The sequence below is a fragment of the Populus euphratica genome, unplaced genomic scaffold (assembly GCF_000495115.2).
Source record: "Populus euphratica unplaced genomic scaffold, PopEup_1.0 scaffold6.1, whole genome shotgun sequence".
Classification (NCBI taxonomy): Eukaryota; Viridiplantae; Streptophyta; class Magnoliopsida; order Malpighiales; family Salicaceae; genus Populus; species Populus euphratica.
Window position 1 is genome coordinate 3198153 of NW_011499849.1, and position 24180 is coordinate 3222332.

At 33.7% G+C, this 24180-nt stretch overlaps 3 protein-coding genes and 1 pseudogene across 3 annotated transcripts; 3 read left to right on the top strand and 1 right to left on the bottom strand.

Annotated features, from left to right (window-relative positions):
* Nucleotides 1–738: 738 nt before the first annotated feature.
* Nucleotides 739–3856, top strand: LOC105120666 (B3 domain-containing protein REM16-like). Its single transcript, XM_011018959.1, has 5 exons — nucleotides 739–1061; nucleotides 1832–2061; nucleotides 2110–2387; nucleotides 2929–3089; nucleotides 3258–3856. Exons 1-5 carry the CDS (start codon nucleotides 948–950, stop codon nucleotides 3510–3512), a joined length of 1038 nt encoding a protein of 345 aa, XP_011017261.1. The 5' UTR covers nucleotides 739–947; the 3' UTR covers nucleotides 3513–3856.
* Nucleotides 3857–4024: 168 nt separating this feature from the next.
* Nucleotides 4025–4933, top strand: LOC105120665 (uncharacterized; annotated as a pseudogene).
* Nucleotides 4934–5101: 168 nt separating this feature from the next.
* Nucleotides 5102–7873, bottom strand: LOC105120664 (transmembrane protein 147-like). The gene is made up of 7 exons (XM_011018957.1): nucleotides 7713–7873; nucleotides 7529–7598; nucleotides 7379–7438; nucleotides 6777–6891; nucleotides 6052–6167; nucleotides 5783–5907; nucleotides 5102–5403 (listed from the first exon to the last, which is right to left on the bottom strand). Exons 1-7 carry the CDS (start codon nucleotides 7787–7789, stop codon nucleotides 5280–5282), a joined length of 687 nt encoding a protein of 228 aa, XP_011017259.1. The 5' UTR covers nucleotides 7790–7873; the 3' UTR covers nucleotides 5102–5279.
* Nucleotides 7874–18014: 10141 nt separating this feature from the next.
* LOC105120667 (probable transcription factor KAN4) lies at nucleotides 18015–21329 on the top strand. The gene is made up of 6 exons (XM_011018960.1): nucleotides 18015–19017; nucleotides 19239–19315; nucleotides 19547–19583; nucleotides 19836–19995; nucleotides 20887–20983; nucleotides 21095–21329. Exons 1-6 carry the CDS (start codon nucleotides 18537–18539, stop codon nucleotides 21266–21268), a joined length of 1026 nt encoding a protein of 341 aa, XP_011017262.1. The 5' UTR covers nucleotides 18015–18536; the 3' UTR covers nucleotides 21269–21329.
* Nucleotides 21330–24180: the final 2851 nt, after the last annotated feature.

The following is a 24180-nucleotide window of genomic DNA, read 5'->3' on the forward strand; positions in this document are numbered from 1 at the left end:
AAGAAATTATATTAGAGAAAGGAAAAAACTCTCGCAGTTCCACAAATCCCTAAAAATAGAAGATTCAGAATGTAAGTTTAATACTATTTGTTATGATTAAAATTTATTGAATTCTACATTGACGTGAAAGGTATAAAATATTTCCATTAAAGCTAGCCAAAAAATAATGTAGGAGGTTTTTAAGAAAAAAAATATTTTTTAGTTTATTTTATTTTATTTTTATTTTCCTGTTATTTATTATAATGCTTTTCTATTTTTTTTCTATTTGAAGAAATATTTTTCTTAATTTATTTTTTATATTCAATATTACAACGGTTTATTAGTTTTTTTTAATATAAAAAACTGTAACATACAACTAACAAATAATATAGGACTCGCGTGTATTTACCACTCTGAAACTTGCTAGACCTCCAAAATATTTCCTCTACTGTGTTCTTTATTATTATTTTTTTCCTTAACTTTGCTAAGAAAACAAAAACAAAACTCGAAAAACAGGTTGAAAAAAAAAAAAAAACACTTTGAAATTAACAAAGAGACAGGAAGGGATTCCGAACGAATAATCCCAAGGCCCAAGGATCCGAGCGAGCAACACCTGTTGGCACTTCGTTTCATGTCCTGTCTTGTCAATGCAACTCTCTCTCTCTCTCAGCACTGACTTCTCGTTCGGCCTTTAGTTCTTCCAAAATTTTGTCCCCTTCGCTGTCCATCTTTCTCACACTTTCTCCCTCCTATCTTTTTACCCAAAATTATCGAACGCATTTATACGAAAGACAGTAGTAGTAGTAGTGGTTGTTGTGTAACCGTAAAAAGTCCCATAATGTTGTTTGTTTGCAGTAAAAGAAAGTACTTATGAATAAATTTACAGCCCCTCTTAATTTTGAAGATTTGTTTGGCTCATTCTAGTCACTTTCTGATATCCATAACTCCATTAAGTTCAGCAAGTGGGAATGGGAGAAGAAACATGTGTAGATTGCAGAAGCAAGGAAGAGGAACTGTATTGGACCCATTTCCAGTGCACCCATTTTTCGCAGATTCTCGATGCTAGTTTTGGTCATCATCTTGTAAGTTCTCTTAGCTATGATCCTCTGGGTTTAGGGTTTCAGGTGTTTTGTCTAATTTCCTATTGTGGTTTAGTTTTAGGCTTTCAGGGGTTTGTCTGTTTTTTAAGTTAATTGTGGTTTTGTCACGATGCGATAATAGCCCATTATTAAACGAATTTTCAGGGGTTATCTGGTTTTGTCTCGTAACATTTGCATGAAAATGAGTTGGGACAAGTGGCTAATTTCACTAATGCTGGCAAAGTTTCTTGTCTATATATAAGTGATGTTAAGTTCACAAATGAGTAACATTTTCTGCTCTTGCCGTTGAATTGTGTTCAACCGAACTAAATTTTACTCCCTAAAAGTTTGATGCATTAAAGGATTGAATAAAATAACTTTCTTCCTTTTCTTAATTTCGCGGCCCCTTGCCAAAAACTAGCAATCCTGCTTGTTGAAATGCGTAACGTGATTCATATCTAGGTCCTTGCTGTCCCTTATTTGAATCATTTTGTGGATACTCTTTTCCTTCTAGTCCCCTTACTGTTTTCTGAGCTTCCTTTTACGTTTCATATGCATCTGGATTCTAGCAATTGAATCCTTGGACTATACTATTTTGGCCTCAATAAATTTGATGTTCTAGAAACTTAAATGTTTATGTGACAATATTTTATAACTAATATTTTTAACTTTCATCAAGGATATGGAATGATATGTGATCATGGCCGATATATTTTTTACTCACGATGCTAAATCATAGCTGGCCATATTGCCACTCTGTGTTTAAATTGCAGCCGATCCCTGAAAAATTTTCTAATCATTTGAAAAAGAAATTGCCCGAAAATGTAATGCTTAAAGGTCCTAGTGGCGGTACTTGGCCAGTTGAACTGACTACAGATGATGACACCATGTTCTTCAAAAATGGCTGGGAAGAATTTTTAAAGGACCATTTTCTGGAGGAAAAAGATTTGTTGATCTTCAAGTACAACCGGGAGTCATGTTTTGAAGTTGTAATTTTTGATGGACAAAGCTTGTGTGAGAAGGCAGCTTCATATTTTGTCAGAAAATGTGGGCACCGAGAACGTGACAGTGTTGTCCATGCAAAGAGGAAAACTGTAGAAGATTCTACTGAAGTTAGTATTGCCTGCCCCCAGGATAGTCTTGGAGGCACTGCAGAGAAATCTGCAAATGATTATATTTACAAAACACTTGTAGAAAACACTGTTATCTCAGAAGCTATTAATAAAAAGACTCAGAGGGAAATCAAGTTTAGTAAGCCGACCCAAACTAAGCAGAGCGTGAGAGATGAAGAATCTTCTTCTACTGATGAGGCAACAGAAACTAAACCTGGTGAGTACTTGTAATTTTGTTATTTAGAATGTATCTTCATGTAATGAATGAATAATGGCTCACCGCGTGGGCATTCACTAGGCTTGTTCTGGTAGCTATCTATTGGTGTTCTCGGTGTAGGAAATATAACTGGTTAATCCAGCGCCTTGCTAAGCATCCATCTTCTAAGCTTGCCTTCCTAATGGAAAATCACACAAGTTGCTTTCTCGCGTTCACTTTTTTTCTTCTGTATGTGCTTCTCCTATTGTTTAACTGACACCGGCAGTTTTTGTGTTTAATTTGAAATATTTTTCTTCAGTATTTTCAAGGTTTCTTTATCGTTTATTTTGAAATTTGTTTCTATTTATTTAATTTATCAAACCACCTCATTCATTTTCGCCATTTTACCAGTTATAATGTTCTCAAGTCCGTTGTTTTTTCTTTAATAGATGTTAGATGTATGGTTAATGAATGAAGTTTCTCTGTTTAGCTAGATGCGTAGAATTGTGTGGTTGATGGAATTTCTTGCCTCTTAAATTTTTATTGTTTATAAACGAGTCAGATGTTGAGCATATAGCTATCAACGCGCCATATGTATCAAGTAGAAGGATGGTAACAGAGGAAGACAAACTCAATGCATTGCGGTTAGCACAAGCAGCACAATCCAACGAGGGCTTCGTTGTGGTTATGAAACCAACACATGTATACAGGAAATTTTACATGGTACAAATATCTTCTTTTGTTATCATCTGTTTGAATTTCTTTCTATTTCATTTCAATGTCCCTGTTTTCTTTTTATCCAGAGGTAAATTGTAAATTGTTTGCAGTGTCAGGATTGATAGGCAGCTTTGAAGTTTGGTCTTATTATACTTACGATGCTACTTCATTCAGGTAATCCCTTCCGGATGGGCGAATAGACATTTCAGAACTCTGGAAAAGAAAGACGTGATTCTTCGCATGAAAGAAAATACGTGGAACACCAAGTTTTTATACTGTAAATCTAAGAACAGCGGAGGGCTTTCTTCTGGGTGGAGGAATTTTGCTTTGGATAACAAATTACAGGAGTTTGATGTGTGCCTTTTTGAACCTAGCAGCGCAGTGAACAATTCTATTGTCTTCGATGTTAATATCTTTCGTGTTCTCTAGCGACCTTGAAGGTCATTTGTGAATCATCAAGGATGAAGCAAGGCACATTGGTCATCTGGGATGAAAACAACCCAAATCTTTTTATGATTTGAGTTGTTGACTAATGTAGAGATTTAGCTAAACTTCCGAGTGTGTAAACTTTAACAATTGCTGACTCGTGTCCGAGTTGGCGTACGGCTATTACAACTCGTCGCTGTCTGCCATGCCTCCTTGGTTCTATGATCTATGACCATTGTACATAGATCGATCGCTTTTGTTCTGTTGAATCCATGGAGGACCTTTGATGACCAATAAGCTCAGCGTATGATGGGGGGAAGGGTAACTTTGCCTTCTGGTTAGATTCCCGTTTAGGTGTTATCCAGTAACTAAGGGGGGGAGAAGAACATCTAGTTAGCTTTGCCACGCTCTTCTTTCATTCTAATGTACCATTGACACTTGTTTTAGCCCACGTATCAGTTGTGCTCAAGTCACGATAGCTTGATGGGTTGCATGGGCCCTTGTCCATGTTCACTACGGTGTGTTGCTACATACCGAGTTTAGGGGAAAGTGGCCAAGGGCTACTTATTTAAACAAAAAATGGTGCCCAGTGACGAGCTCTTTCATGGGCTTGTGTGGTCTATAGTATACAAACGTGAGCATTTGCTTTGCCTCTTTATGGCTCTAGTTCCACTTTCTCCTCGTGGCTCCTAACCATAGCATTTCTCACCTGGTCCAAATTCATCCCTTTACAAAAACGCTCCATCTTGCCTCTCTTCTTGCAAGCTTCTCCAATCCAAGATATAGGCAAATCCCATTAACCCCCTCCTCAATTTCAACATTTTATCTGGCAATTCTGATTCAATGCAGTTAGCTTATTAAATTCGAAAGCTATGTAACTTCCAACTTGTGCTTATTTCAGACATGGCAACAGCAGCAGCTGCCTTTGCTCCTGCAACGATAACCGGTGCAGTCATGAACTTTGGCAGCAAGATTCCCCGGAGAACGAACAAGGTGGTTGACGTTGTAGGAATGAATCCCTATGGAGGTTTAAAAGCCAGCAACAGTGTCCTTGCTCTGAGCATGCCGGTCAACACCGAGCAGTGCTTTGCAGAAGTGGTTGGCTCGTTGAGAGCAGCGTCAAATATGCACGGAAGAGTTGGAGGTGCACTCTCCTCTAATGCAGTGATGTGGGTGAGATATTCAGGATGGCTGCAATCATGAACGACCTTATTTTGGTTGGGGTTGCTGTTGGACTTGTACTCCGAACTGAAGCGTGGGTTGAGGAAAACGAGTGAGTGTATTGTTTAAGATGTGTATCAAACCACTCCTTTACCCGAGATAAAAAAACAAAAAAAAAGGGTGCAACTTGTCCGGTTAGGAACAAGTAACAAGCTTACAAAAGACACTCAATTACCCGATAATGCAAGTTTTATTATCTTTCTGAACATTCACCGTTTTGAGCTAGTGACATAAATGAGTGCCAAGGCTTCAAACCTTCCTGTTGAGTCATTAGGACAAGCAAGTCTCAGGACAATATAGCGAGCAACTAATTCCGTGGTGTTAGGAATCACTCTTGAGTCAGATGGCGGGAGGAAAAAAGACCAAGTCCAGTGCAAGTCAAAATTGTTTCTCAATAATTTCTGAAGGTTATATAGAAGAGACTGGCAATTTAAAAGCAACACAACAGCCTCTTGAGGCAACAATCGGCAGTGATAATTAACAGCAATATGCTTCGAGAGCTTTTTCTTCAGCCAAACTATCTGCTGTTAGAGAAGCTACTGGACTGCCTCAAGAAGAGGGTCTTTGACATGCAGAAAAGAGCTGCCAGCTAATAAAAGCCATCATCAGAGAGGTGAACAGTTCAAAGCCTACCACCTTAGGAAAATGCCACCCCAATCCTCTTCTCAAATAGCTGCAAAAGCCATAATTTAGCAAGACGGATGAAAGAATAAGCTCAGTGCAAGTTGTTATTCCAGACACCCAAGAATGAAACCATAAACATACAAAATTCATGATTCTCTTTTTGCTATCATCTTTGGGGTTGTAACAAATGCAATTTCATTACACATGCAAAGAGAACACAGTTTCCAAGAACAACTTTTACAAGGTTTTAAGAAACAATTGACACAAACACCTAGTGTTCCGCCTCTCTGATTTTTTATACCCTCCAATCGTAGGGTAACTGTTGAATCTAATGCATTTTTCTAAATTGCTATATAGCTCAAATATCGCGTGCACACACAAACATGACCTTTTGACATTATGCAAAGAACGAAGGATGAGTAGCAAACCTTGTGATAGATGGCATGGTTGCCACAATTCCCGCACATGCATATATGATGGGAATCAAAGTCTTGGGTTTATTTTTCCGAAGCCACATCAGAGATCCCAAAGCAGCAAGAGATATACTCAACACCTGAAATTAACAGATGAGAAGAAAAATCCACTACAAATATCATACATGTATAATCCCAATTTTTTTTATCTTTCGAAGTTTCAAATTAATCTAAGCAAATTATATGACGAGCAGTAACAGAGATTAGCAAGAAAACAAACATACCAAGTTTGCGTTTGCTTCAAGGCCTTGCAGAATGTAATCCCATGTGAATTCTAGTCCTCTAGATCCCACCCACAGAGGTGCCAGTCTATGTAAAACAGAATCAGCAAAAGCCCATCCTGCAAATGGGGAAATAATGTTGTAAAGCTTATAAAGATTAAGCTCGCATAACTAAGGCCAAGTGAAAAGAAAACCATGATGATGGATTTATGAGATCAACCACTCCTTTTTGCATGCGAGCATGAATACAAGAGATTATCAAGATTTGGAACATGTATAAATACAATACCGTTAATTTTCTTCTTTATTATTTACAGCAGCACAAACCAGTTGTAGTTTCTATATTTTTCATGTAAAAAAGAAAAAAACACAAGTGGTTTGAAAAAATTCTGAAGGATCAGGATCAACAAGAGGAAAAGGGTCAAGAAAAGGGCAAATGCCCATGAAGAAATAAGGGAAACAGTTGAAACTAACACACAATAACAATAAAAAAAAAAAAGCGCCCTAATTCAGCTGCTATTTTTCAAACTATGGTTTTCGGCACCCTTTTTTCTTAAGGGAGTATACCTCAAGTTGAGGCCATAAGTTTCTGAAGAAATTATAAAAGAATCTGTTGCAAGATTCTGGAGAAGGAATTCAGTGTCAATTCAAAGCAGTAACTCAGCTTTATTTTGAAGGGAAAAGAATGTTGCCATTCAAATGATATGACTTGGACAAGTTATACTCACCAAGTCCAACAGCTTGAAATTTATGATTTTGGGAGATGTTCCTATGAGTCAATTGGGTCAAGGCAAAGTAAAGCCCAGCAACATCTATAAATCCAATAAGTGCTTTCAGTAGTTCCTGCATATAGGCGGTGTTAGCGATTCCCAAATCAGAATACACGTCTTATCAGAAAGCAGGAGAAACTTTAAGAGCAAGCAGTCAAGCACAACTAGCGTGAAAAGAAAATAAGTTTGCCTGTTAGTCATCTCAACAGCGAAATTTAACGATATGATGAATTTAAAACAAGAAATTATAAAAGAAGGCCAGTAAAAAAGATATTAAATGCTACATCATTCTCCTTTCTCTGTTTTTTTTTTTCATCGCTCCAGGAAAGTTTTTATTTTTCATAAACAGAACTTGATAAGCAGCCTCACAAGCATATCTTTGGTGATCGTAAGACAACACAATCAGTTTTCATTACCTTCATATCTAAGCATTTTATTTCCTCTTTAACACTCTCTAGCCTTCTTATACAGCAAAATTCAGCTAATCAAAGACAAATATAAATTGCTCCATCTCAACTTCAAAATTGTTAAAAATTCATCTATACATAAAAAAAGAGCACCTGATACGGATCAAAGCTATCATTCTCAGACACCTTAAGAAAGGTTGCCAAGCAAACCAGCTGCCAACATACATAAAAAGAAATCTTAGCTAAAAGATCCCAACATTGAATTAAAATTAATAAAATCCATAATTAAAGGACTCTTCAAACCTTAACCAAAGCAGTTCCAAGATAAACAAGAGCAGCTTTAACAGAAGTACCAAGTGTGTCGTACTCGGACCTGTAAACATTTAATTTTACCAAAAAATTATTTAAAATAAATCAGAAATTATAATGGGTTTTCTGCATGATGATTATTGGAATTTAAAAAGACTCTTTTGAGAGGGGAGAGTACAAGGGAGTGGCGGAGTAATAGACGGCGTGAGGGCCGAAGGTGAGAATCGCGCAGTTGAAGAAGTGAAACAGTGTCATCTCTCTATCAACTTGTGTCTCTCTTCGTCTTCGGGTTGTGAGATCCAGAAAAGGAATCGAAATTTAGAAGAGAGGAGGAAGAACACGAAAATACCACTCGGAGCCCGGCTTAGTTGATGTACAAAGGAAAGGGCCCAATTGATGGGCTTTTTTATTCGACTGATCTTGGGCCTGGATTTTTCTTCAAGGAAGAAAGCTGCCCATAAGTCTTATTAGCACCAAAAAAGAAAAGCCGGCCTTTCTTGAATAACCCGTGTGAAAACTAAGGTGGTGTTTGTCAGCATTTTCAAGAAAAACAAATTATTTAAAAACATATTCTGTATCATAATTCAAAACACTCTTTAAAGTTTGTTTTGTGTTGCTCGTACCAGCTATTTTCTATTTTTCTTTCTCTCATTAATTTTTATATATTTTTTAAATCAAATTGTTTGTTATTTAACCTAATAATAACAAAAAAAAATCCTTGTAAAAATACAGAGAATAGCCTCTTGAAATTAATTTATAAATTTTTAGCTTCTAATGATATTTTAATTGTTTAGCTATGTATTTTTTCATCTATTAATTTAATAATGAATAATGATTATAGTTAAAAGATTTGAATAGTGAGTTTTAATTTTTTATTTTTATGGGAAAAACAAAACTGTAAAAAAACACTGTTTTAAAGCTTTCATTCACATGATAGAGTAAAAATCCCTCGTGTTAAATCTGCAGTCCCCAACAACTGATTGCAGTCACATGATCTACTCTGAATGTGGGTCCTGTGAAATTAATTAGGTGCACTACATTACAGTTTGCTGTGATATCGATCCAAAACTTCATCAAGAGGGTTGCTGAATTTATAGAAGCTATATTAAATCCCGATCGTACGCCACCAATAAGTAAGATCACAACTTTCGTCACACGGCGAATTATGCACCAGACATAACCTCTCAACACTTTGTTTTTTTAGAGATGGCCTCCTTGACTCTTACAGCATACGGCCCTCTCTGATTAAATATTCATGGCTCCACTGCTCTCAGTTCTTGGGGGGGCAAAAGAACTGTAAATGTACCATCTCCTTCCAACAAATTCAAGTCAGAGAGAGAAGGGACTGGTCTGGTCTGGTCTGGTTAATAATGTTTGCTTGCAGGAGTTCGGGACTGCTGGTCTGGTTAATAATGTTTGCGGGAGTTCGGGACCAGTCCGTCACCTTCAGTTCACTCAGCCTGGTGAGGATATGTAGCTAGGTGCTAGCCCGTCGTCCCCATCTCTCCAACGAAATTTCATTTTCATTTCTGCACAAAGAAAAAATGGAATTTCCTCTCTAGGCTCTAGTGCCAGCTAAGATCCGATATGCATTCATTGGCTTGACAGATCTTGTAGCTGCTGCATGTAGATTTTCATTTGAAGCAGAAGGGCATAATTCAATCTGTGGCTAACGAGGACAATGTTGATTGGATTGGGGAATATGATTCATTGAAGATATTTTATACATGCTAATTTCAACTTCGATTATTCTTTTCTCCAGTTTTTCTTTTGTTTCCCCCGCTCCTTTTATATAACCGATCAATTTAGTTCATGCAGATATCTCATTACATCATTCCCCCGTGCTACGGGTTAAATTGATTTTTTTTAATTAAAAAAATCAAGACTTTGCTAATGTTTTTTATAAAAAAATATAAAAATTGTGTGAAAAATTAATTTAAGGTGATATAGTTGACTTAATAAATCTAAAAGTAGGATAACTGGTAAATACATAGTTTATCTCAAAAAAAAATATTTAAAATAATTTTTTTTTTATAAATATCAAGACAACAACATATTAAATCGATTACTTAGCTTAGCTTAGGTTAACCAGCTAATTTACATATCAGGTCATAAGACCATGATAATTTTTTTTAAAAAAATCATAAGATCATTATAATCCAACAAAAACTTGATGTTGAAAATAAAATTGATAAAAAAATTCACTTAAATAAAGGATCTAAAAAAATTATTCAAATTAACTCAGGTTAATCTACCAAATTTTTAATGCTTCATTTTCTATTTTAAAACCTCAATTGGACGTTATGTAATTTAAACAAATCGAATCTTATTGTTTTTATTTTCTTTGATAGAAAATTCAATTGTTAGATCAGCTCTTTTAAGATTAATTTACTTTTTTTTTTTTGTCCTCGATCAGCTCTTTTAAGATTAATTTACTTTTATTCTTTTTTTTTGTCCTTGATCTCTTTTAGTAATTAACTAGTCTATGGGCATGAACTTTGCCACGGGTTCAATAACTTTTTAAAAAATATAAAAAAATATTAAGAACATGAAGATTTTGTTGATTGTGTTATTAAATTTGACTTAGTGGCTCAATCTTGAAATTTTGTAACCTAACTCTTTCTTTAACTTGAGTTTTAAACTAAATTACACAAGCGTTATTCAAAATTAAATTTATTTATTTCATGGATTAAAATACAATCTTAATGATTGATAAAAACATGACTTAACTTTTAACAAAATTTTAAGATAATATTTTCTTCATTAAAACTATTGAGACAATGATAGATTAAATCGATCTTAGTCCCCAAGCAAATTATGTCATGGACTCCATTGAGTTTAATAATTTATTTTTTTTGAATTACTTGTTTAATTATATAATAAAAATATATGCTAATAAAATTGAACACCAACTTAAAAATAAAAACTTATTTGAGATAGAGATAACGCTAAATAAAGAAAAAACATTATACAGTTTATTTCTCAACCAATTTAATATTGAAAGATAAAATAAAAAAACTATTAAAAATAATTAACAGACTAAAAACTAAGAAAGAATATCCAAGTTGTAGGTGAACTCATTAAACCTATAAACTGGGTAACCGAAGCTAACATGTCAAACCTGTGAATCAAGTTATAGACTTCTGTAAGATTTTTTTTTTCAAAACTATTTTTTATTTAACTACATAATAAAAAATATATATGATCGCAAAATAAAATATCTACTATACTAAGATGCTGTAAAAAATTAAGTGACAAATAAAATTGAAAAAAATCAATTAAAAAATAAAAATTAACTCAAATAAACCTAGATTAATAAGTCAAACTTGTGGCCTAAGTCATGAAACTGAAATAATTTTATAAAAAGAAATCCAAAATAAATTATGAATCTTAATTCTCAATCAACTCATTGTTAAATGATTAAATTAAAAAATAATTAGAAAAAAAGAAAAAAAACTTGAGTCCACCAATTTAACTCATCAAACTAGTGGTTTGGATCATGAAATTATAAGAATCTTATAAAAAATAAATTAAAAAAAATCTTAAAGCTTAATCTCAATAAACTAATGTCAAATGATAAAATTAAAATTAAAAAATTGACTAAAAACAGGACACAAGAAGGGTTTGGGTCAACTTGAGTTAATAAACATGTGACCCGAGTCATTAAATAAGGATAATTCTATAGAAAACAAACCAAAACAAATCAAAAGGACTAATTCTTAATTAGCTTAATTTTAAATGATAAAATTAAAAAAAATTAATTAAAAAAAGAAGAAAAACTCGAGTTAACCCATCAAATTATCAGTCTAGGTAATGAGACTAGAATAATCTTATAAAAAGTAAATTAGAAAATTATGAAATTTAATCTCCAAAAAAATATAATGTTAAATAATAAAAGAAAAGGAAAAAAAATAAAAACATAAATTATATATTAAAAAAAGCATAAAATAACAAAATTTTATTCTAGTAGAAAGTATTTTGTGAGGAAAGTAAGCAATAAAAGCCTACTTTTTTTAGTTTTTTTTTTTGTTAATTAGCACTAATAATAAATTTTCTTGGAAAGTAGTTAATTATATTGTGACTGAATATTCGAAGTAGAGACAAGTATACTTGATAGACATATATACAGTTGCATTTATGTCCTTGGTTTGTAAAAGGATGAAGTTTTCAGTCTCAAGACATGAGATTGTTGTACTTATTTAGTTCGTTCAAATTTTCTACAAAAATAGACAAGAATACAGGTTCTAGGCTGTCTGACTTCATCCAACTTTAAATCAATTTATTGCAGGTAAATCCTTCGAATTTCATCATTTATATAAATACATAATTGTCCACTGATTACTTGGAGGTGGATGCCTGCCGTAGTCACTGAAATAGCCATTGTGAACTGTTGACCCTCTTCTCTGGTGGCGAATGGGTACCAGTGAACGTTACTCTTTTGCGATACAAAACGTCGCTTTAAATTAAGCTTCTCCAAAAAGGGTCCAGTACCCATTAATTTAAATTCACCAATAAATAACTTGTTGAGTATTAGCTTTTGAATTGGAATTTTGACCATATATGTAGTCGTTGTGAGTTTCGAATATAGCCAGCCGTCTTAATTCTTTCCTATTTTCATGATCTTTTTGTCTTGGTCTGTTCATAAAACTTTCTTATGTGATTAGGTATTAGTAACTACAAATTAATAAAAAGACACAAGGAAATTCTACCGAACCTGCAGCAAAACGATACGGTGGTGGGAATTGGTAAACCCATGTTTATTCCATGCATGTAGCTGTGCACGTCAGCCTAAACGGCGTTGATTTCGGTGATTCCATCCTTGCTTTTCTTTATCTTTCTTTTCGATACTCAAAGAGTGAGAGAAGGTGAAAAACCAAATTTCAAAGCAACACATGCCTGTATTCTGATCTCACGAATCACCATGAAGAAGCTAATATTCTTCCGAAAAGGCATACAGTTATTTTAATCGTATCAACAGACAAAAGATGGACATAAATGTACTGGTACTGCATGATCATGATTCGATTTATAATTGAAGTCAGCATTGTTTTGTGCTCAAACCCAAGAGTGAATTCTACTGGGTTGCTGTCCAAAAATGCTCATTAGGTCACTGATCATATAACACTCGACTGTTTTAATTATAAAAAAAAGAAGGAATTGTTTTAACAAATAGCTACTTATTGTTTAATTTAATTTGTTGGCCAGTTAAGAATCTATATAATTTCAAAGATGGGATTTTCTGTGTAAACAGCTAGCTTGTTACACATTGCATGTGATTAATTTAACAGTAATATGGCAAGGAATATTAAAGTTAACCAGAATATATTTACATGTAGATGATCAGGTGATAAGCAAAAGCAACATACGCACGCGAGCACACCCATACGCCTCCTTGCTTAATTGGTATGCCCTGATAAACCCCTACAACCATGTAAAAATAATTAAAAGGATCGATGGTATATGAGGAGCTAGGTATCTTAATTTACGAATTGCTGGCCATGGGGACTTGCTACCCTAAGGTTTAGCTTGATTTGTTGCAACGTGGAAAAGAATGGAGTCCTTATCTAGGAAAGATATAAAATTAATTAATGCTCAAGCTTTCAAATAGATATTTTTTTTTTAGATTAACGTGGGTGTCCTGGCTAGCTTACGCGTATCACGACTAATCTCACGGGCCATGAAGTTAACGACCATGTAAGCCTCCAGTGACCATCATATGAGTAACAAGGACTCGAACTTGAGACAATAGAGGAAGCAAACTCCTTAGTTCCAAGTCTTTATCATTTGGCCACCATCTAGATGATTATTTTAAATAGATATTTAAAAAAAGAGAGAGGGATAATGCTCAAGCTTTCAAATAGATATTTTAAAAAAGAGAGAGGGAGAGAGAGGAAGGAATAGTTCTTACAAGACAAACACATGGGATATGGAATATAGCCGTAGCATTTGACAACATTACAAGTGATCCATAGAGACATGTTGACCGGATATTACCATACTACTGTACAAACTGGTTATTATTATTAAGTAATCTAAAGACAGAGAGAGAATTTATTAACCTTAATAAACTAAGACAACATATACAAAAAATTTCATTTCCCGGAGAATCTAGAGCGCATCAGGCGCTATGGCTTCGAAAACTATAATTAAGAAAAGATGAACATTTTCTGGTCATCATCTAGTTGTTATTGCAATCAACTCATATAAACAAACAAATAAAAAGCAAAGCATGGGTTTTCGAGCATAATGAACTAGAGAATGCAGCATAAATTTTAAACGGGGGGGTTGGACAAAAGTAAAGAAAGAACAAGAGGAGAGTAAATAACCTAGACAAGGTCACGTCCACAAGTCACGTGATGGGAACCCCGTGTTGACGCCGAGGAATATGGCGTGTTTTTCTTTGATATAGTATATTTCTTCCATGCCCGGGGTGGGGCTTCACAGGTGGGTTTCGCCGAGGAATACTTGGACATGGAGAGGGAATAAGGGAGATGGGATAGATAAGATTACAGATTAGACGAATAACTACTCGGTGATCATGACTTGAGCATCGGGGTTGCCATCCGTTCTCGTTTCTCATCTGCCACGCGCCTTTTTTAGAAATGTATTTGAAAGGTGACAGTGATTAGTTTTTAAATTATTTATTATTTTAAAAAATATTAAAATAATATTTTTTTTATTTTTAAATATCATTTCTAATATTATTACATTAAAATAATATAAAAAATTAATTTAAAATAAAAAAATAAAATATTTTAAACTTTTTAAAATATTTTTTAAAACACGATACAAAACACACATAATTATTAAAATTTAGCCACACAGCTAAATACTAGCCTGCAGGATTTGTTGTTATGTAATTAAATCATGCTCAAAATTTAATAGCTATTCTTTGTATGTGTGTAGCTGTAAGCATTTTTAATTAAAAAAACCAACCACCCTATAATTTATTTTTATATGTATTTAGGAGTAAATTTAATTGGAAATTGGTTCAAACTAATCAATTTTAATTTGATTTAAAAAAAAAATTCAAGAGAAAAACCGGCAAAATCTTTGAGATTTTTTTTGGGCTTGTTATAGCAAAATCCAGTTGTGGAATTTGTACAATTCAAAAAATTATAGTAAATTAGAAACTTTGATGAATCAATTTTTTAAATTCAAACCACATTTATCTTAAACTAGATTTCATTGAGGGAAATTGAGAATGGCTGGTTTATGAGGATTTAAGATGTTGTGTTTAGTTGAGAAGGTGGAAAAGAATAGTTTGAGACTATATTAATGCTAGGTTTCGTGGAAGGAGATCAGGAGAGACAAAAAACAAGGAGATGAAGAAAAGAAAAAGAAGTTTTTATCTTGTGATGGAAGTTGGTTTGGTTAGATTTTTGGTGAAGAAGATGTTTTAATAAAGGAAGCACGAGAGGGGGTGACTTTGAATGATTTAAAAGTTATGATTTATACATGTGAGGAGAGAGGAGAAGTTTATATATATGTTTGATTTTTTTAGTAGGGTTTTATTTTGGTTAAATCAGTTTAGTGGGGTCTGGCTTAATTGGCTTTATACTTTTGAAATTAAAAATAAACTAGATTGAATATTCTTTTTTGGGTTTTCTAATCAATTCATTTATTTGTTTTTTCTTGATTTTTTTTATTTTTTTATTTGATTAATCTAATCAATTCATTTATTTGTTTTTTCTTAGTTTTTTTATTTTTTTATTTGATTTTTTTTATTTATCACCACATATATTTATGGTTAATTGGTTAATAGATTTCTTAACCTTTTGGTCAAGCCCAATTAAATCCAGGACCTTTTTGTCTTTATGGAATTAATTGGTTAAAAATGTCTTTATGCCTTCTGGTGAAATATAAGTTATTCTGGCAGATGAGATCTATGGAATTAATCTATTATTTATAAATTCAATTATTTTTATAGGTGGTCAGCTGAATTTCTTTTTAGAAATACAATCTCGCACAACTCTAAAAATGCCATATCTTTTTAGAAAAAAAACTCATTCACCATAGCAAAAACACAATTCTGAATCAAATGCCATAACTTTTTATAAAATGTGAATGTAATCCATCTGATCCTGGTGCCTTTAATCCATCACAATCTTATACTGCTTGCTTGACATCTTCCATTATAACTTCTTGCTCCAGTTGTCTCACTTGAGTAGAATTAAGTTTTCTAAAGCCATCTGACCCTATAGTAACCCTTATTGCCATATTTTTAGCAAACAATCTTGAAAATAATTAGACTACTGCACCTTTAATGCTTTTTGGAGAAGCATGTATTATGTTGTCATGGCTGATTTGAATGATGGTATTACAGCTCCTTCAGATAATTGTTGTTAAATGGAAGAATCTTGTATTTTTGTCCCCAAGTTTGCGCCTCCATGTTTGCTTCAACACATTTGCTGACCTCTCACTGCTCCGAATTGAGTCGTTGCAATTCATTTATTTCGAACTTTATGCGTCCAAATAAAACCTACCAATTACATTACAATCTAACTCAAGAAAAAAAACTTAAAAAATTCTTAGAGGACCAGAATCAACTCTACCGAATCCCATAGCTGATGAATTAAACCACGAAGAAGAAAATGGATACATGAATAGTTAGGGACATAGTTAGACATTGATTTAAAGTTAAAGGACAATTTTGCCCATAAACAATAAGTGGAATCAAAATAATTATATAAAGAAATTAAGGCATGACCAAATAATTAACTCCCCTAACTAAAAACACTTGCAAAAATCAACTTGAACCAATCCTGTCAAATTAATTCTCATAAAATGCCATGTCAAAAAAATATGTAAACCTACCCTCTTCACCTTAACAAGAAACACTGAATGGTCAAGGACTGATTGCTAAGAATATGATTGGAACGAGGGTAAAGGGAAGAAAGAATTACAAGGGTAATTCTTAACCTCCTTTATTTTTGTGTCGGCATAATTTTAAGAAGGGTGAAATTTTCAAAAAAGGGTAACATTTAATATAAAAAGTAGGGTTAAATGTTAATCTTATAAGAGGAGCAAAGGATTTTTGAGGATTTCTTTCTTTTACATTATTTTAAACCTTTCTTGATAATTCTATTTGGTTTAAAAACTTGATTGGATTTATATTGGAATCCACTTTTATCTTTATTTTTAACACTTCATTCCTTATATATATATATATATATGCACGTATAGTTTCCCTTGAGAAACAACGTAAGTTGAAAACTACTCAAGTAAACTATGAATTTTACTATTCTCAACAAAACGGGAGAAATAGGACCAGAGATTTTCAGGGGGGGCATTAATTGGAGAAATAAAAGCGCGTGGGGTATCAACTTTTTTGAAATTTAAAGGGGAAGTGGGTCAGAGAGAGTTTTGCATGTGGGTCTGCGACCCTGGTGTCGCCGGACACCCCAGCCAATCTGACACCCTTCTCTTATAATTCCTCTTGCCATTTTCAATTTTCAACCCCCCCCCCATCTATATTTCTCAGCTTGAAAAGAGGTTCGCACGTGTACAGCTCGATCTTTATCGACAATTTGCTACGTGCGCACCAAGACTTGAAGAGACCGATGGGAGTTTTCCCAATCGTGGCTGATCTTGTGTCCTCTGTGAAATGGAAGTTGGAGAGAGGAGACACACACTTGATTGACTTGACTAGAGCTGGCAAAATAATGGTCGGTTCAGGCCAAGAGAATTAAATTTGGGCTGGAACTGCAATATTAATTAGATCAGCAAAATATTCTCAACTTGCCATTAATTTTCTCTATTGGAAGTCTTTGAAGGTGGACGCTGCTATTTTTATTCCTTTTTTAGAGATCCATCGTGCTAATCTTTACTGGGTCATGATCATAGATTACATTAATTATTTAACTTCGTAAATTCCCAATTACGTCCAAGAAAAGAACATCTAGTGCTTAAATTCCCTTGATATCGACACCCTTTTAGCTCTTAACTACATTTTTTTTCTTAATTATTTAATTGAACAAAGATTAATGCATAGGATACGTTGCATGGAAGAGGCCAACAACTGCAGCATTTGAACAGGTATATATTATTATTATTTTTAATCTGGGCCTGCCAGTCAATCCTCGTTCATTAAATAAAACGAGGGGTAGTCTAATTGAAGCAAAAGGCATATGAAAATCACAAAAGAAAATATATAAAAAGAAATGTTATGTAAGAACATAAGGAGGGAGCAGCTCTAGGGAATCTGAAAGAGTCATGATCCATCAACGTATAGAGATTTTGAGAGCTAGAAAAAATAATTTATGATCAATTAGACTCACTCAGTTATCCCTTCTAATATTCCCATGGAACGAATCCTGTTTTGTTTTCTCAAATCCCATTCATTTTTCTCTGCAAAACACCATGCACCATTAATTAATACATGATCCCCTGCAAAACCACTCTTATTTTCGTTGTCCATTATAAAACAGATAAAGGTCCCCTCCCCCGGCTCTCTCTGAAGAAATGTTTCTGACCCTTCTGCATCCTTAAATTTTATACAGGTTTCTCTTTTTACATACTTTTCATCTAGACCATCATCCCCAGAAACACTGCATCACTTTCTCTTTTCGAGCATTTTTTTTTTAATTTCTCTCACTACCACTCTCAAACTTTGCAATTCCTTTAATTCCCTCACTATTTATATTTCTTTCTATGATCTTCTATATATTGATCAACCCTAGATGGATCCTACTAAAAGAAAGCTAGCCTATTCATAATTTCTCTCTTCTTTACATTTATATATATCCCCCTCTCAACACCCGTTCGAATCATAAGGTACTCATGAGATAATCATTATATAATCACAAAGATTCGTTTGTTTTTCAGCTATATATCCCCTATAGCGCTCTTCCTTCGAAGTTTTCTCCCATTCACTTCCTTAATTTCCATTTTACCTTCCTTATTTTTCCTATTTTGATCAACCTCTTAATTAGTCATATCTCTTTCCTTCTTTCTCCCTTGCTACTCGCAAACCTGACTGAATTATATCTCCATCTTCTTCATGCCCTTAAGTTCCAAACACATGATGAGAGCTGCATCTCCTTTTCCTGATCTTTCATTGCAGATAAGCCCACCAGCAGTGCTGGAACCTAAAGAAACGGGCGATGATGGAGGACTAGCAAGAAAAGCCCTCTGCAGGGATAGGAGCTCAGCCACAGATTCTGATAGTAGTGGAAGCGATTTAAGCCATGAAAATGGTTTGTTCAATCAAGACAGGATCGCTTATAATCTTGGTCCTAGCCAACCAACTTTGAGCTTAGGGTTTGATATGGCAGATTTGAGTTCTCCATCATTTCAACTACCAAGAAATCTTAATCACCTCCACCACCACAACCCCCCTCAACTCTATGGGGGTGATTTCAAGAGAAGTGCAAGAATGATTAGTGGAGTGAGAAGAAGCAAGAGGGCTCCTAGAATGAGATGGACCACAACTCTCCATGCCCATTTTGTCCATGCTGTCCAGCTTCTTGGTGGCCATGAAAGTAATACTCCAAAACAATCTAAGATATTTCTCAAAAACTTGCACCCACTAGTTCATTTCTATATCTGAAGTTTTTTTTTAGTGGTTTTCTCTTCTTATATGACAACAAAAGAAGAGATTATTTGTTAATATAAAAGAGAAGTAAGTTTAAACTTTTCTCTTTGAAAATATTTATTGTTACAGGAGCTAAACTTTTCTCTTTGAAAATATTTATTGTTCCAGGAGCAACACCTAAATCAGTCTTAGAGTTGATGAATGTGAAGGATCTTACCCTAGCTCACGTGAAGAGTCACTTGCAGGTGGGATTACTGAGTTCAATCTGCATTGCTTTTAATTTGTTAATTTTAGGAGATTTTCAAGATTTTTCAATTTATTTTTGCACTTATAACGTTTCACATCTCTATGTACGTATTGCTGTGACTTGCTTCTAGTGGGGAGGGAAATTGCAAGGGGTAAGGACAAAAGAGCATCTCTAAAGTAATCTTAATAATGTGGACTTTTTCTCATTTTTCCTCTGGGTGTTCATGCAGATGTATAGAACAGTGAAGAGCACTGACAAAGGGTCAGGTAAATTATAATGTCCCCATACGGATTGAACTCAATGTTTAATCTTTTCCATAATTGTCTTTGCTAGAGAGAGTTTGCGATTCAAGTGTGGCCAAAAACTCTATCATTGATTTACTTTTTTCAACTAATTAAAGCCAAAATAATAATAATAATGTTGGGATCGAACTGACTGAATGTATTAGTCTATGTATGAATTATTTTGCTTAGTGTCTGATAAAGCAGGAGCAATGACTCGATTTATGATGATTACAGGTCAAGGGCAGACAAATATGGGTTTGAACCAAAGGGCAAGGATTCTTGAGGTGGATGCTGCAGGTTTATCGAGTGAAAAAGCTGATGCCAGCAACTCTTCTCAATCTCTCAATAATCCACCACCACCGTCACCACTACCTTCTGTACAAAAAAACCAAAGGTGTGACCAGTGATTCTCGTTTCTTCTCATCTCTTTATTCTTTTTGTCATTATAAGGTGAATCTTATCCTCTCAAGAAAAAAAAAAATTTAAAAGGCAAAGTACAATTCCATCTTCAATGAATGCATTAAGCCAATGCAAACATATATTCATGCACGAATTCACACAGATGCCTTTGGCGATGGACTTCAATTTGGTCCAACATGTCCTGTCTTAGTTATCTGTGTAGATGACAGGTTTCAATAATTGAGTGATGTCTCTATATATATCTTAATGAAGTTCGCCTAGGGTTTCTAGGATAAGTGTAGTGATTTACGTACGTGTACCTTTCATATATATCAGTAATGTGCCCTAGCATGCTCTTCATCCGTTAGATTATGAATGTAGCTTAATCCCAATGTACGGGAAAGTCAAGGACTTGGTTCCAATCTCAATGTTATTTTACTCCAAGGGTTATTTGCTTTGGTCTCCAGTGCACAACTCAGAACCTCAAATTGTCATGTTAACATTTTTAGTCGATCGAGTCAATAATGTTTCATCGTTGGCTGGATTCTCTTGTCTTATTCCTGTGGACAATCAATTCAAAACCAGAAGACTGAGTTTTGATCCCCATATTTGAATCTTTAATACGGATCTCCTGTGTTTCCATGCCCTACTTATTTCTTAACAATGCTATTAATTTTGTTTTTCTCTGTGCCGGTTAGCTACAATTAAGTTTTTTCCATAGCCTTATGAATATTTGTTTTTCTCTGTGCCGGTTAGCTACGATTTAACATGAAAGAAAAGAAAGGACACGCACCCTTTTACCTATGAATATTTGTTTTAGCATATTGATCGTTAGTACTAAAAATAATTAATTAATATTGATTTAGTGATTATTATTTGTGAACAGAAATCCAGGGTCATTATCGATGGCGATAGATGAGAAAAATAGACCAAGCCTTGACTCTCTTACATATTCTGATTTCAATGCACATGATCAATCCAAGGTATATATATGCTTTGTCATTATAAGCAAAAATACATGGAGTGCTATATGTAGCATATATCCATTATTCTTCTAACCCCTGATTATATGATCTCTTTCTATCATTAATTAGGAAGACGGACAGAAGGCAACCCTACACATGGCTGCTAATATGAAGGAGAGGTTGGACTCTAGCTCCTTGTCTTCTTCAGATATGTTGATTAACCTAGAGTTCACCCTTGGAAGGCCAAGTTGGCATTTGAACTATGATGAATCTTCAAATGAGTTAACCCTTCTCAAGTGTTGAATAGGCTAACAAACTATAAATTTATGATTTATCTAATCAATCCTCTTTTTAGTGGACGACATATCTTCTAATCTTTATGCGTCCTCAATGTCTCTTGGATTTTGTCTCAAATGTGAAAGGGTGAAAAGAAAAAAGACAGCTTAATCATATATTTATAACGCTGCAGTCAAAGAATATATACAAGCCATAATTAATTGTGATTACGAGTTTTCTTTTCAACGGGATGCTCGAGGAAACTTGAGTTGTAAAGTAGTACGTAGTAGCTTTCATCATCCCTCTTAAAGTTTGTACATAACACCTGCTAGTCGAAGTTCCAAAGTTCAACTGTTGGGGATGTCTCCTTGAGAGCTTAGTTCGATAAACTTGTTGAAACAGCTGATATACATTATAATCTGGGCAGCAGTCTAGTTAAGCGGTCCCTATCTGGCCATGCCATACCCATAGATAAGTTACTCTGTGAAGAGAGATCATCCACTGTTGAATTCAATGTTCCCTAACTCATTTATTTGAGCTAAAAAATTAAGTTGTTATCGGAAGCCAGTGCACATGAATCTGATCGAGTATTGTACCGCTGAGAGAATTCAGTAATTTCTCTATTTAACCTCGCGTTAACTTAATCATATCCAGCAATACAAAACATATTAAATTGGGCCGGCTATATATATATTGTGATTAAGAGGTGGGTTATAACTTGCCTATACAATTATATATCTTGAAATTAATCTGGATTTCTTAATATTCCTGGCTGCTAATTAGTGTTTTACGAGCCTTCTTGTCAGCCATACCTGCTGCATCTTGACCTTTACTTTATGAAAGTACCCCAAACTTCGTAGGACCCAATAAAATCTGTCGTCGTCTTCGAACGATGATATATACTGTGTGAAAAGAGGGAGACATTAAATAAACCTACTTTGCATTTGCACGTGCTAAATGTTTTGGCTTCCTTGAACTCGAGCTTCTATGTAATTACAGAATATATATTCAACATCAGATTTTAATTCTGGATTGCCGTTTGGAAATTTGATTGATCTATCAAGGAACCAGAGCTTCAAAGTGTACGTGCATGTGCTGATATATTAAATGTTTCTCATTCCACCTAGCTAGTTGTTTCTCGGGGAACAATTTTAGAACTTGAAGAACAGCGTTGATGTGAGAAAGGAAAAAAACATATAATGAGTTATCATATCCAATTACACTCACTTTTATATATAAATGATTTATTTAAAATTGATCCAAAAAGTACATATTTAAATACGATAGATCACTAGTTAGCCAACTTTTATTCGTCAAAAAAACCTACTTGATAGAGATTATTGGACAATTAACGATCCTCCAATGAATTTGTATTCAATTTTATAGGTATACCATGAAGTTAACTCATTTAATCTAAATTTTGATTTTTATGTTTAAAATTAATTTGTTTATTTTTTTATATTGTTTTAATGTACCAAGATTAAAAATAATTTTTAAAAATAAAAAATATTATTTTTATATATTTTTAAAAATAAAATATTTATTTAAAAATAATTCTTAAATACTAATAAGTCTTTTAGGGCTTTGGCCCTTAGTTTCAATAAATAAATTAAATTAAATAAATACTTGCAGTGTCTTATTGCAATCCACAATGATTGATGCCTTGTCCGTTTTGAGGCTAAGAACTTGGAACCTTCTCGTTGGCTTCTTACTGAGTCATCCATGGGCACGGTGCACGTCTCGCAGTTTGGATCAGAAAAGGTTGTGGTCTTCCCAAATTTCCACCACTCCAACCTCACATTTATTACTCTTAGCAGTCTGAAATTGAGTACTTTGCGGCAAGAGGACCACCACGCCGATAATAATGTGGCTGTGGCTGTGGCTGTGGTCGTGGATCTGCAAAGCCATTGTAGCCTGTTCTTCACTTGTAACACTCTCTGGCCCATGATTCACTGACTCTCATGGGTTGATTTATATGAATATTTTGGACTGACATAGGGGCCCAACTACCCTCTTTCCTATTTCCAGCCTTTCTGATCTCGACCAGCTGCACTTAAATTGTCCTGCCTTGGTGCCACCGTGCTTGTGTACCCGTTGTTGAATTGAAATTTTGAATTTTATTTTGTTTGAAATTAAATTTTTTATATTTTTAAATTATTATAATATGTTGATGTACAAAACAATTGACTCAAATTAACTAGTCAAATTCAAAATTTATAGTCAAATTCAAAACTTATATGATGAGACTATGATAATTCTATAAAAATATATCAAAAACAATTTATATAACTCAATTATCAGTCAACTTAATATTGAAGTATGAAATAAAAAAATCAATTAAAAAATTAAAAACAATCAAATTCAATTAGAATTAACCTGTTAAATCCACAATTTAAATTATAAAATTGGGATAGCCCCATATCAAGCAAATTAAAATAAATTATAAAGTTTAATTTTCAATCAACTCAATAATAACAGATAAAAATGATAAAATAAATTATAAAGTTTAATTTTCAACCAACTCAATAATAACAAATAAAAAAAAAATAATAATTTGAAAAAAAAAACTGAGTCAACTTAGATTAATATATGACTCAAAAAAAAAAAATTGAAAAAAAACAAAAAAAAAACTGAGTCAACTTAGATTAACATATGACTCGAGTCATGAAACCGATATAAACCTTATAAGAAACAAAACAAATTAAATTATAAATTTCAATCTTCATCAAACTTAATATTAAATAATAAAATTTAAATAAAATAAAAACTAAATTAAAATAAAATAAAAATCAATGCACTATATCAATGAATGTATAAAAAGATAGCAATGAATTGACTTTCTCTTTTAGTTTTTCATTAGATCATTAATATGTGCTACATTATGGGTTAGGTTAAATTTTTCTTGAATCCTGAATATTCTTTTATTGAAAAATAAATTA

Bases quoted from the DNA above. Each gene is read 5' to 3' on its own strand.
- LOC105120667 (XM_011018960.1), top strand. From the start codon at position 18,537: ATGCCCTTAAGTTCCAAACACATGATGAGAGCTGCATCTCCTTTTCCT. The intron at 19,584-19,835 runs GTAAATTATAAT...TGATGATTACAG, and splicing joins GAGCACTGACAAAGGGTCAG to GTCAAGGGCAGACAAATATG. The intron at 19,996-20,886 runs GTGTGACCAGTG...ATTTGTGAACAG, and splicing joins TCTGTACAAAAAAACCAAAG to AAATCCAGGGTCATTATCGA.
- LOC105120666 (XM_011018959.1), top strand. From the start codon at position 948: ATGGGAGAAGAAACATGTGTAGATTGCAGAAGCAAGGAAGAGGAACTG. The intron at 2,388-2,928 runs GTGAGTACTTGT...TAAACGAGTCAG, and splicing joins GGCAACAGAAACTAAACCTG to ATGTTGAGCATATAGCTATC. The intron at 3,090-3,257 runs GTACAAATATCT...TACTTCATTCAG, and splicing joins TATACAGGAAATTTTACATG to GTAATCCCTTCCGGATGGGC.
- LOC105120664 (XM_011018957.1), bottom strand. From the start codon at position 7,789: ATGACACTGTTTCACTTCTTCAACTGCGCGATTCTCACCTTCGGCCCT. The intron at 7,439-7,528 runs GTTTGAAGAGTC...GTATGTTGGCAG, and splicing joins TTGGAACTGCTTTGGTTAAG to CTGGTTTGCTTGGCAACCTT. The intron at 5,404-5,782 runs GTTTGCTACTCA...TGGCTTTTGCAG, and splicing joins ACCATGCCATCTATCACAAG to CTATTTGAGAAGAGGATTGG.